Source organism: Lathyrus oleraceus, chromosome 5 (genome assembly GCF_024323335.1).
Source record: "Lathyrus oleraceus cultivar Zhongwan6 chromosome 5, CAAS_Psat_ZW6_1.0, whole genome shotgun sequence".
NCBI classification, from domain to species: Eukaryota; Viridiplantae; Streptophyta; class Magnoliopsida; order Fabales; family Fabaceae; genus Lathyrus; species Lathyrus oleraceus.
Window position 1 is genome coordinate 284,178,143 of NC_066583.1, and position 13,229 is coordinate 284,191,371.

The following is a 13,229-nucleotide window of genomic DNA, read 5'->3' on the forward strand; positions in this document are numbered from 1 at the left end:
ACTTTCTAGGTCTTCAGATGACTTGAAAATGTTCTGATGAGATTCAAGCCTCTACCACTTGGGATTTTGCTTCAAAATGACATCATAGCTCATATGAACTCTTGTGAATGATTGTGGGGTCCAAATCTCAAGAATGACCATCATCTATTGCTCAATGAATGCCTTTGATTGCCTTGACCTGTTAATGCTTCATCTGCAAGACAAATGTTAGATGACATATTTTTGTACTTTTGGTTAGTGATAAAAAGGAAAACAATGATATACAAATGCAAGGAATGTTTGGTGATCAAGAACCACTCTCAAAAAGATGACCCACCTATAGGGAAAGAAGCAAGGTGCACAATGATCCTTGAGGCAATGCAATGATATGATATGATGCCATGAGGGATCTTAGGGACAAATTTGGGGTCTTACAGTAAGTATTTCGTTTCATAAGGTTTTAGAACTAATTCCCAAGTTTGAAAAATTTATGCAACCATTCATAAAGGGTATAAAGCAGAAGTTGGTAAAAGAATAGGTGGACATGACAGAGAAAAAGGATATGGCAACGCCTCAAGCATTGCCACCAAAGATGAAGGATCCAAAAAAGTTTACCATCACTAGTACCACTGTTGGAGTAAAGATCCCACATGCTTTATGTGATTTAGGATTGATTATCAATGTCATATCGCTGAATAAGTTTAAAGAATTTAAAATAGGCGAGATCATACCGAGCAATATGACTCTCACTTTAGCCGATTCATCTATTACTCATCTGCTTAGTATTGTGCAAGACATGTTAGTGCATGTCGATGGTTTAATCTTCCCTGGAGATTTTATGGTAATCAACATGAAAGGAGAATCAAGAGGGTCAGTTATTATCGGACTCCTATTCTTGGTAACCAGGAAAACGTTAATAGATGTGGAGACAGGTGAACTTGTTTTGAAGTTCAACACGGAAAAGGTGGTGTATAATGCGTATGAATGGACAATATTTATGGTTGATCTATAGACATGATACAAATGAAAGAAAAAGGTAGTAAGGTTGACAAAGGAATGACAACAAGTGAATTGACCGGCATGAGGGTATCCCTTGCGCCTGACATGCCTTAGGCATAAGGCATCAAGCTAATGGCGAAAAAGAAGTGATGGATAGGAAGTAACCTATCGGTTATAACCAATTTTTTGTTTTGATTTGCATAATTTACATTATATTATTCGAGACCTTCCATGAGGGGAATTAGCTACTCGAGCATGCCCTTCCATTACTATCTATGTTGTCTTTGACGAACAAGTTGCAACTGTGTTTTTTTTTCTTTCAGATTTACAAGTTTATTACTTTAGCATTGAACAAATGAATCAAGACAAACTTGATCATCAAGAAAGAAACTGACAACTTGAAGGAAAAGGATGAGAAAATAATAAAAGGACTTGTATTCGACCTTCAGATACCTCAACTGGTAAGGTTTGAGCCAAATAAATTTCATTGTTCATTATTCTTTCTTATTTAGTGTACCCATGCATTATTGTTATATCTGATTTGAACTATTTCCAATTAAATTTGTCTTGAATGATTAACACACACTGAGGTAGTTTTTATATATTTATAAATTTGAGCCTTTTTAGCCACTCTGTAGTATTAGGTATATCCATTGCTAACCACTTGAGCTTAGCCTTTATTTCGGTGACTTAGTCTTAATTTTTAGCCATATGACTTGAAAGATCTTATCTTTCCACCCTCTATTTGGAATTAGGTAGAATTATAGTTCTTAAGCTGTATGAAAAACATTAATTTGGGGGTTGCTCTTGGAAGTGAGCAAAGTTTTAAGTTTGGGAATAGGGTACTAGAGAAAATTGGTCAAAAATTCAAAAATTATGAGAAAATAAGAAGTGAAAAAAGACACTTCTTAAAAAAAAGAAAAATAATGTTAAGCATAATAAGGACCACAATCGAAAAATCTATAGTACCATCAAGAAGGAAATAGTAAGTACGATGATAGAAGGAGAACTAGGTACCTATCTCCAAAGGTTTAAACCTACTTTCCTAAAAATATCCTACCCGAACATAAGCCAAGATACAACCTAAAAAGTCCTCAAATGTGTGTGTTTTGATTTCTATTATGAATTATATTAGAACATGATCAAGCTAAGCATAAATAATTTTGCATGTTGATTGAGAGATGACCTTATTCATTGAGTGAGCCAAAGTGAGATAAGAGACAAGTTGAGTACTCGTCAAAGTTTGAGGACATTTTCCGAGTTTTCCAGATGGGAGTTGGAAGCTAGGATGATGGTCAGGTAAATAAAAAAATTATAAGGTGATGTTCAATTGTTACTATGTAACTTGTTTTGTGTTGAAATGTGCAGTTGCATGCAAGTTACTTAAGGACAAGCAACAACTAAAGTTTGGGGTTATGATGACAGTCCATCATTGCATGAAATCGGTCGAAGAAACAGATCAGAACAAGTCAAAGAGGAGCAAAAATGAAGAAGAAAGACCAAAGAATAAGGAAAAAATAGCTAAGTGTGAAGAAGTTGGACTTACTGAAAAATTAGTGAAAAGGTGAGAAAAAGCGTGCATCCACTCGAATAATCACGCGCCGTATCGCACACGTGATATGGACGTAAAGGTTGCATCACATGTGATGCATGTCATCATGTGCGCGATTGATCCTTTTTCTGGGATTTTATGACGCGTTATGGTCCATTCTAAAGGCTATTAAAGGAGGTTTTATGCCCTTTTTCTCAAGGATTACAAAAATTGGCAGTAAAAGTACATTTTTTTACAGCATCAAGGGTGATTTTGAGAGCATTTGAAGTCATTGAAGGCCAATCCTTCGAGGAGTCTCATATGAAATTCTCCTTAATTGTTTTTGGTATTGTATTTTCAATTATAGGTAGCTAAACTCCTCTAGGTTAGGTTGTATTTTGATGAACCTGTAATAATATTGTTGGGAAATATGTTGATTTGACTTTGCATGAATTCTTTGATCTATAATTTTATTCAACTATTTCTTGTTAGTAATGCTTTTTATGTGAGATACTCTTTTAATCTGATTTTGGACACATAGGGAATATTGATCATTAGTCTATGTGTTAGACCTAGGGCAATTGTCATGCTTACGCTGGTTAACTAGGGATAGGAAACCTCGAGTAGTGGCTAATGAATTAACACTCTTTTGCATCGCCTAATCCTGTTTACACTAGTGGACTAGGGATAAGAAGCTCCAAGTTGTGATTAGTGAGTTATATTGCAAGGGATCGGTTATAGCAGTTTTGTTAATTCATCATGGGATTATAATGATAAGATTATTTGTGTAAGGCATCAAATATCAACAATAGAGAAATAAGGGATTCTATAGACAACCTGACCGCTTCCATAATTCTGTCTGAACTCTTTGTTTATTGTCACTTTGGAATCTACCCCCCCTCCCCCAATTTAGTATTTTCTATGCATTGTACAATATTGTTTTGTTAAATAACAATCCATGTGGATTTGATTTTTTTAATTACTGCGACATTATCGATACACTTGCCGAGAAGTCATCAATGACACCTATAGATTTCCCTTTGCATGGATGAATAGTTCCACGATGATCATCAAGTATTAACTATATTTGCCTTACTGCTGACAAGGCTAAGGTGGTTTGAATCATGGATGAGTTTAAAGTTGTGGAGTCATGCACCATGATCATTTTGGACCAAAGGGATGACAAATCCCTTTACAAATATGTAAGTACTTTTTAATGACATTGTCCCCTGTTGACTTTTATATAAACCACACTGATTATTTTTTCTTGCTTTCATTATAGAGAAGATATCCTAGACCCCCTGGATGAAATGAAGGAGTGCTCGACCAAGCAAAAATCTCAGTGCCCATGCTTGGATAAACATCAAAGCTTCCTCAAAGGTCCACTAAATAATGGGATCAAACGATAATCAAAGGGAAAGGAATTTACTGAGTATCAGGCCCTGAAGATTCATAGGCTGGGGACTGACTCCTCCCTTAAGGGTAAGGCATACCAAGTGGTTGTTATAGAGGAGGAAGACTCTTACACATCGTCCCCAAAGAAGGTCTCTCCATATGAGTCCTCCCTATGGAGTGGTGATGATTTTGATGCCATCAAGTTTATAGGTGCTCACCTTCCTTTTCTTGAAGATTTCCCGGGGGCTTACACGGTCGTCTACAATAATCCCTCCCCGAAGGTATATAACCTTAAAGAGAATCACCTACCAAGGGTTCTTTTTATGGAGCATGCTGACAGGGAGGAACATGCTCAGACTGAAAATGAGCTAAGGACAAAACTTTCTAGCTACAAAGGGGACCTGACCAAGGGGAAAATGACAATCGATGCCCTACAGAAGGATAATACTATGGCGGGAAAGCTCTAGGAGGCGGAGTCCAACACCAAGGAATTTGTTATTAAGGAGCATAAACTTTAGAATCCTTGGACCAAACCCTTAGCACTCACAGGAAGCTGGAAGATGAGGTAGGTTTATGTGCTCAAGGACAACTTGATAGAGACCTCTGATATCTACTTTAAGAGGGAGAAAGAGCAAGTGGTCTTCCTCCATCTTGAGTTGGATATGAGCCTCATGGATGTGTTCAAAGTTGTCTATGATGACTAGTTGATGGATGACACAGGCAACCCCAAGCCTTCCGAACCTGACACCTTTCATTCCAAGGATACTCAAGTTGAGCATGAATGTGATAAGGCGATAAAGGATGCTCACCATTATACTATTTATATGTGAAAGTATACACAATAAAATGGTAGCAAGTTATGTAAAGTAAGAGTATCGATCCCATAGGGATTGTAATAACTTAAGTTGATTCTAAATGTAAAACCTTGTAATTAGAGACGAGCAAAGATAACAATAATATTTGGTTGTCACATATTCAGGTTTAGTAACAATATATAAGAGTAAAGAAGTTAAATTAATAATGAGAGGTATGTTAGGCAATGATCCAATTGATGATTTCATATCTTGTGTGCGTCTGATGAGATATCGTGACAGATGAGACAAAAAGTGATCTAGTTGCATATGTTTACAACATCAAATCATATGCATTAAGATAGAGGAACAACTCTCGAGGTTTCTCAATAACATTAAAGAACGTCTTGTATAACTTCTGATTTCTCCTATGGTGGTAGTCCTTTATCTCTAAAGTTACTAAGCTAATGGATATGTTTATCCTACTATTTTAAACCATATTTACTATGAAGTTCCACTAGTTAATAGATCTATCAATCATCAATCAACTTTTACCTACTTCTAAGGTGATCAAGCAAAGAAACATATACGTATCATTATTTTACATAGTAAAATGTGTCACTTAAAATAACACCATTTGACACAAAATACCATTTTCATTAAACTTCACATTGCTTAAAATAAAGAGGTTTAACTCATGGTGAGTTAAAGAAATACATCAACATAAGTTCTTACAGTTAACATTTCTAAACACAAATGAAGATAAAATGTAAACCAAAGTGTAACACTCCATTCTTTGCAATCTTTCAATCAGTAAGAGACAAGTTATATGACCCCTAGGAATTCAACACTTCTTCGATGGAGGAAGGATGAACATAACTTTTCACTTTTGATTCAGACTTCTTATTATTCAAACGAGATATTTTTCTAATTTATTTCCCAGGTCTCTCAACTTGTGAACCTCTTTTTCATTTCTTCGAAGTGGCCCATTTATATCCTCCTAAATTTTAGGGTTTTTCTTTGAGCATGGATCATGGTCCTTGTGACTATCCATTACTTTGGCCTAAGAAAATCGACATATTCTTTTTACTTATCCTCTCGTACAAGTTCCATGTAGTATAATTCAGTGTGCACTGGATAACATATCCTGTGGCAAGCCTGCTCTACAGATAAAGAGGCAGTGCATAAACTTCAGCGTCCATAAGCTTTTATAGGTTTTGTCTTGTAGCATTTGTTCTTATCCATTCAACTTTCTAGATCAATAGTTCTTCCTTCTTCACATTCATGCCACGTCTGCCCTAATGTTGGGAACCTTCCCTCCTTACACCATCTTCTGGATCTAAGGCCTGCTAGGAAATGAGGTTGATTTGCAATTCATTTCATGGCATGCTAGAACTTGTCACCAGAGTAGTTATACACAAGTAACAAACACATAAAACTCATAAAAGAGAGCACCTAGTGTGCTCAATGCTAATTAAACTAAAAATAGTAAAAAAAGAAGTAAAATTAACTTAATAAAGCTTCTTAACATGAAATAACATCAAATGTAAGGTCTTAAATATCTCACAAATAGTGAGTTATCACAAACCTAGAGGCGACTCACCTCGGAGGCACTCTAGAGGAAAAACCAGCTTCTGACGGGGGTCAATGAACTGTATACTCCTTATTTCCTTTTTTTTCTCTCTTTGTAATCATGCCCCTGATGGTTAGTCCAAGGGCCTATTATGTATTGTTTGGATATTTACCATAAGGGATCCCCTTATATTTGATCTTGTTTGTTTGTTATTATCTTGTTATGACTTATCGGGGAGCTCCTTCATCCAAGTTTTAGATTTATTGATCTCGTGGAGGGCCAAGACCCCTCACGTCATGTTGCCACATATGGATATAACGTTTGTAATTTCTTGAAAACACAAAAAGGATTCTTTCATAAGAAATTCAAAATATTTAATAACCTTAAAGGCGACAAGGATTCCCAAATAAGATTCCAACATACTCAATAGCCTTATAGGTACCAAGAATTCACAAATAAGGATCCAACATATTGAATAACCTTAGAGGTGACAAGGATTCCCAAATAAGGATCCAACATATTGAATAGCCTTAGAGGTAGCAAGGATTACCAAATAAGGATCTAACTTGATCAATTAGAGGCGGCAAAGATTCCAAAATAAGGATCAAACATACATAATATCTTTAAAGCCAATTTCAATGAGATTCCGTCACTCCATGACATTCTCTATATGAATCAACAATAATTCAAAACTTATATAGATAAAGCCAGGACTTCATTAAAAACCTAGTACCAATCAACACATGGAAAATAGCACCCCCAACAAAAACATTATTATCCTTACAAAAATGGACGAGAATACAACTCACCTCAACAAAATAAAACAACAAACAATATGAATTAAGCGAGGCTCTTCGCCTCAGTAATCATCCCATGATAAGGAGTATTTTTCCACACCCTTTACGCTCGCCTCATATTGATAAAGGGTCTTTTCCCTTGGCGACTTTACATTTTCCTTCATGTCCACGATGTTCACGCCTACTGTTCTGACTTTCATCAACTTCAAGCTTTCTATATAGAAATCTCTAGCAATATTCTATCCCCCTGGATAACAACGACTCACCCATATGGGAGTGAATACTTCATATATAGATATAAGGTAGATACGACAACCCCTAACTGGTTAAAAACAGAACTCCCTATGATCATATTATATGAGAAGGATGCAAAAATGATTAGATACCTTAAATTGACCCGTTTGGTGCTTTATTCTGTCTCAAAGGTGGTCTTCAATGTTATGTAACCCTTCATCTGTACTACCTCGCCCCAAAACCCACCAACTACCCATGAAAGGGTTTGAGGTCATCTAACTCTAGGCTAGGCCTCTAACATTCATCCCATTATTGGATCTCTCGAGAGCTCCCTTGATCAATCAAGACTCTTTTGATTTCCCATTTGTCACATCGAACAATGTTAACTATGGGATCATCGTTGTACGATAGAATGTCGACTGCATCCTTCTCATAAAAGTTAATCTTGTCCTTTTGATCTCTTAATTTGCATACCTTGGAGTTAAAGGGAAAACCACCGAAGGCTAGGGTTTGGTGGGCATATCTCCTTCGGTCAAAACTGGTTTTCCCCTTTCAGCAAATCCCCCTATGATGGTGTTAAAAATATGTAAAATGGACATGTCTTTGCCTCATTTGTTTGGTTCATTCCCCTTCTTGGATCCTGAGATATCTATGGAATCTCCCCCCTTGAGAGTTGGACTCCCCTGGTCCCCTAGTGGAGCTTCCCTTGATGTATTTCTTCAGGTGTCCCTCTTGGATGAGGCGTTATATCTTTTTTTTTTTAAGTTGGTAACATTCCTCAGTTTGATGTCCCACGACCTTATAGAATTCACACCAACTGTGGGGATCATGCCTGGAGACATCTGTCTTGGGAGCTCGCGACTGGGTGATGTTATGCATATGTATGACCTCTCTCCATATCTTCTCCCGGTGGGCATTCAGGAGAATGAAACTTTCTGTTGGTTTTCCACTTTGTTTGAACGCTGTTGTGTCCCTCATGGGCGGCGCATACTGGTTCCTTTATGATCTGTATGTAGTAGGAGTGTGCTCTTTTGCATACCAAGCCTTCTTTTATGCTCTCCTCGCTCTTGATGTAACATTCTGTTCACATTACTACCTCATCCAAGGACGCCGTTGGCCTCTGGGTGAGGGATTCATTGAAGTCACCCGTCCTGAGCTTATTCAGAAATGATTCTACGAATATTTCATGATTTGAATGGATTACCTTGATTGTTGCTTCATTGAAGTGGGAGAGGTACCCCCTTAGGTATTCTGAGGGACCTTTGTGAATGTTGAATAATCTGGTGGTGGTCAACTTACTTAGTCTGCTTGTAGCGAATTGGTGGACGAGCTTTTTCACCAGGTCTCTGTAGCTGGTGATAGAGAGTCGGAAGAGACCCATATACCACCTCAGAGCCACATCTCTAAAGGTGTTATATAGGAGCTTGCACTTCAAGTGAGGTTCCCCAATAATGTCCATTTGAGTGTTGATGAAGGCAACATATTCATACGGGTCGCTGCGCCCATCGATCTTAGCCAACGATGACAACTTGAAGTTCTGTGGAACAAACGCCTCCCATATATCATCCAATAAAGGTTAGGGATCCAATGCCTCGATTCGTCCACCATGTATGTCTCCTGTTAGCGGTGCTGGATATGGAGCATGTTATCCTCCAGGGTTTGGTTATGCCAACGAAAATCATCTATAGAAACACGCATCTCTGTTGTGACACTTTCGTCATTGTCGAATTCCTCGTTGAACAAAGTTGTTGTCTTTTTGTTCACCAGGAATGACAAAGAGGATGAATGTGAGGACAATAGTCCGACTATATGGTGTAATGATGGCCCGTGTCAGTTTTACTAGGACCCCATGTGGGCGCCAATTATACTTGCTAAAAGTTCAAATGCGTGACAATCCCTAATGATTAAGGTCTATGTGGATTTCTGAATTGGAGTTAGGTTAGGTCCCTTTATCAATTACGATGTTAAGGTATTTATAGCCTCATTGGGAATTTGATCTCCTAGTATTCAAAAGAGCGTAACCCAGTTTCCCCACGACTTCCTCCATGCCGTTACAGGATGAGGAAACGTCACTCCCCAATTCCCATGTCAGACGACTTATCCTTAAGAAATGAGGGATATCCAATAGAAGAGTGACACATATAATAAATAGGGGATTTATCTAATAAAGGGGCTACCGAGAACCCGCACGTCGTCTCCTAAGACCTTCACAGAAAAATATACCTATATAATATTCAATGTTAATGTAAAACAAATATTCACTTACATACAATCACATTTCATCAAGTAGACATTTATGAGAAACTTGTGAGGACACATAACTAGAACTAATAATTTTGTTTAAGATTTTGAGGATAGTCATTTCTTTGGATTATATTAAGTGTATTAGTCATTTGTTGATCTATATATATTCATATAAGATCTTGAATCATGAAAATGGTAGTATTTTTGATCATGCACACAAATTTACATGATAAACATGATGAATAAGCTTAATAGGTAGTGGTTAAACATGATGAAGATAAGCTAGTTTGACTCATTCATGCCAATGTTTATGTTTCATTGATGTTTTAAATTTATATTTATATTGTTGATGTATTATATTGTTGTTTAATTATATTTAATAAACTTAATCACACATCTGGTTTAGTTATGACTAAAAAAAGCACTATCCATAGTTTGAGAAAGTTTAGTGAGGATTTTATCATCATATTCACTTCCAAAATCCAAATTGCATTTGATAACACACTCAACTTTTTAGTTCTAACAAGTGAAACTTGAATACAGAGCACTTGTGTTAAGTTAACACTTCAAGCCAATAAACTAAGTGACAAACTCACAAACCAACAAATGTTAGTGATAGTATCCCCCTACCATATCTCTTCCTATATAATAAAACCATATCACAACCACATAAATACTTGCGATGCTAAATATTCACACCTCAAAATGCAGACTCATTAGCCTATCTACTCATCACATGCCACGTGGCACTACATGCATAATTAGCCACATATCCATAATTTGCTATATCCCCTTCCTACTCTCTTTTTTCAATGCAATAACATACGCACCATCCTCAAAACTTTTCATCACATAGTTTTTAGTTTGCAGCCATGGAAACTGGTATAGCATGTTACTCCCGTGGAGCTTTCTTTCCTACTGTTTCTTCCAAACGCTCCCTACCCTCTATCACTCCCTCTTCTTCCATCAGGGTATGTTGAAATAGAATAGAAAGAATCTTAACACTTTTTTTATTTCAATGATTAACTGAAAAGTTCTTCATGCACTTTAATGAATATGCTTTTGTAATGAGGCAGAGTTTGAAATCTAGCTCTTTACTTGGAGAATCTCTTAGAGTGTCATCCAAATCAACACTCAAGTTTTCAAGAACAAGGGCTACTTCATTAATAACCAAATGTGAAATTGGTGACAGTTTGGTGAGTTACTTTACCTATTTAGATTGGTTTTTTTTAGCTTATTAGTACAAACACCTGCAAGCACGTCCACCTCTAGAAGTAGGCGTTTATGAAAACAGTTTGAATTTATTGTCAGATATTTGTTAATTGTAGGAAGAATTCTTGTCGAAGGCGACACCGGATAAGGGTCTGATTAGGTTGATGGTGTGCATGGGAGAAGCATTAAGAACAATTTCTTTCAAAGTGAAGACAGCTTCTTGTGGTGGAACACAATGTGTTAATTCTTTTGGGGATGAACAGCTTGCAGTGGATATGCTAGCTAACAACCTTCTTTTTGAGGTTAGACAATATCCTTAATATTATTTTTGTCAATAAATCATACTTAGTTTAATCCAATTCCTGCACAGAAACTATAACATAAGTATGAGGCTTTTATGCAGGCTTTCATAATAATAGTAATGAAATGCCATCTTATATATGATTCAATGTACAATGAATCTAAAGTCTCCAATTTTCTATGCACAGGCCTTAAAACACTCTCACTTCTGCAAGTATGCTTGCTCAGAAGAAATTCCTGAGCTTCAAGACATGGGAGGTCCAGTTGAAGGTCTGCCATGATTCTATCAAAAAATATGATTCATGTCTCTTATACAAATATATTCATTTTTTTTAGGCTATATTCATTTCACTGAGTATATGCAACTCATAACAGGTGGATTTAGTGTTGCATTTGACCCTCTTGATGGTTCAAGTATAGTAGACACAAATTTCACAGTTGGCACCATCTTTGGTGTTTGGCCTGGTGATAAGTTGATTGGAGTCACAGGAAGAGAACAAGTTGCTGCAGCTATGGGAGTTTTAGGTCCTAGAACTACATATGTTCTTGCTCTAAAAGATTTCCCTGGCACTCATGAGTTTCTCCTTCTTGATGAAGGTAACATTCATATTTATTTTTAGTGACATAAATTTATTACTTACTTTGAAAAATACTATCCAAAGTGTCAGTGTCAATTTCAGACACAGATACTTACGTAAACACACATTTTTTTAGAGATGTCGGTGGTACAAAGCTTATTAATGACAAATACTATCCAAGTTTTATCATATGACAAAATTATCCAATTCATATATCAGGAAAGTGGCAGCATGTCAAGGAGACTCATGAAATTGGTGAAGGAAAACTATTCTCCCCTGGAAATTTGAGAGCTACATTTGACAACGCCAATTATGCTAAGGTCTATATGAAATTATCTTATATGAGAAAAATAATATTTTGTTCTTTGTATTTTCACATGTATCAAATACTATTAATGAATACTTACCTCTTCCTTTTTCATCCAATAGTTGGTTGATTACTATGTCAGAGAAAAATACACATTGAGATACACTGGAGGAATGGTTCCAGATGTCAACCAGGTTCTTTTCTCAACACATTCTCATACATGACATTATAACAAAACCTTCTTCATTGAAATTTATCTGTATCGCGTTCGCTACTGGATGATTTTCTGGCACCTGTGCTGAGGTAGCACAGGTCCCATCTGATAATAGTCTGAGACTCGACGAAAATTTAATATCATATGATATAAAATGTGTTTTTATATGCAGATTATTGTAAAAGAAAAGGGAATATTTACAAATGTGACATCACCAACTGCGAAAGCGAAGCTGAGACTGTTGTTTGAGGTAGCTCCATTAGGACTATTGATTGAAAATGCTGGAGGTTACAGCAGTGATGGTTACAAATCTGTGCTAGACAAGGTTGTTGAAAACATTGATGATAGAACTCAAGTTGCTTATGGATCAAAGAATGAGATCATTAGGTTTGAAGAAACAATGTATGGTTCATCAAGGCTCAAGGGTGGTGTACCTGTTGGAGCAAGTGCTTAAAATGTTAACCAACAACAATTCATTTTCAATTTTTATATGCTTTTTGCAAAAATATATAATGCTATCTTTGAGACAATCGTGTACAATATAGTCATAGATTTCCTATTTATGACTAGAACTTTATATATATTTATGTTGGTATGGCCAACATCTAAGCATAGTCATGAAGTTGCCAATATGGATGGAGGATACATGACTTAATGGAAATTAGAGATACATGTACGAAAACTTGAAAAGAAAAAAACAATGATCATACTTCATTAATATATAACTATGATGATCACAATTTACAAAAATAATATGTATGATTAAAATAGGAAGTATAGAGTTTTTGTTTAAATAATTTGCTGTACTAAGAAAACTATGGAAACTAAGATTCTAAAACTAAAGAAGGAGAAAGAAAAGAAACTAACTAGAAATGAAAAGACAATTTTCTTCTTCTTATTTCTTTATGTTTCATTACTTCATTTTAGTTTTCAATTTCTCCTTCTTCACACTTAAAAAAAACACAGTTGGAATGTTGTTGGATAACAGGTGATTCAAGTATAGGCAAAATTATACCAGGGATTCTTTAAGTTATTTTATTGTAATAGATTGGTCCTTTAAGTTTTTTTTTCAACA

General features: G+C 36.1%; 2 protein-coding genes across 2 annotated transcripts; both read left to right on the forward strand.

The window, feature by feature from the left end:
* Positions 1-523: 523 nt before the first annotated feature.
* On the forward strand, positions 524-991 carry LOC127080220 (uncharacterized). The gene has a single exon (XM_051020548.1). It carries the CDS (start codon positions 524-526, stop codon positions 989-991), a length of 468 nt encoding a protein of 155 aa, XP_050876505.1.
* Positions 992-10,223: 9,232 nt separating this feature from the next.
* On the forward strand, positions 10,224-12,768 carry LOC127083926 (sedoheptulose-1,7-bisphosphatase, chloroplastic). The gene is made up of 8 exons (XM_051024295.1): positions 10,224-10,514; positions 10,620-10,739; positions 10,872-11,057; positions 11,244-11,325; positions 11,431-11,652; positions 11,853-11,953; positions 12,063-12,134; positions 12,327-12,768. The coding sequence occupies exons 1-8, from the start codon at positions 10,416-10,418 to the stop codon at positions 12,606-12,608; spliced, it is 1,164 nt and encodes a 387-aa protein (XP_050880252.1). The 5' UTR covers positions 10,224-10,415; the 3' UTR covers positions 12,609-12,768.
* The last annotated feature ends 461 nt before the right edge of the window (positions 12,769-13,229 follow it).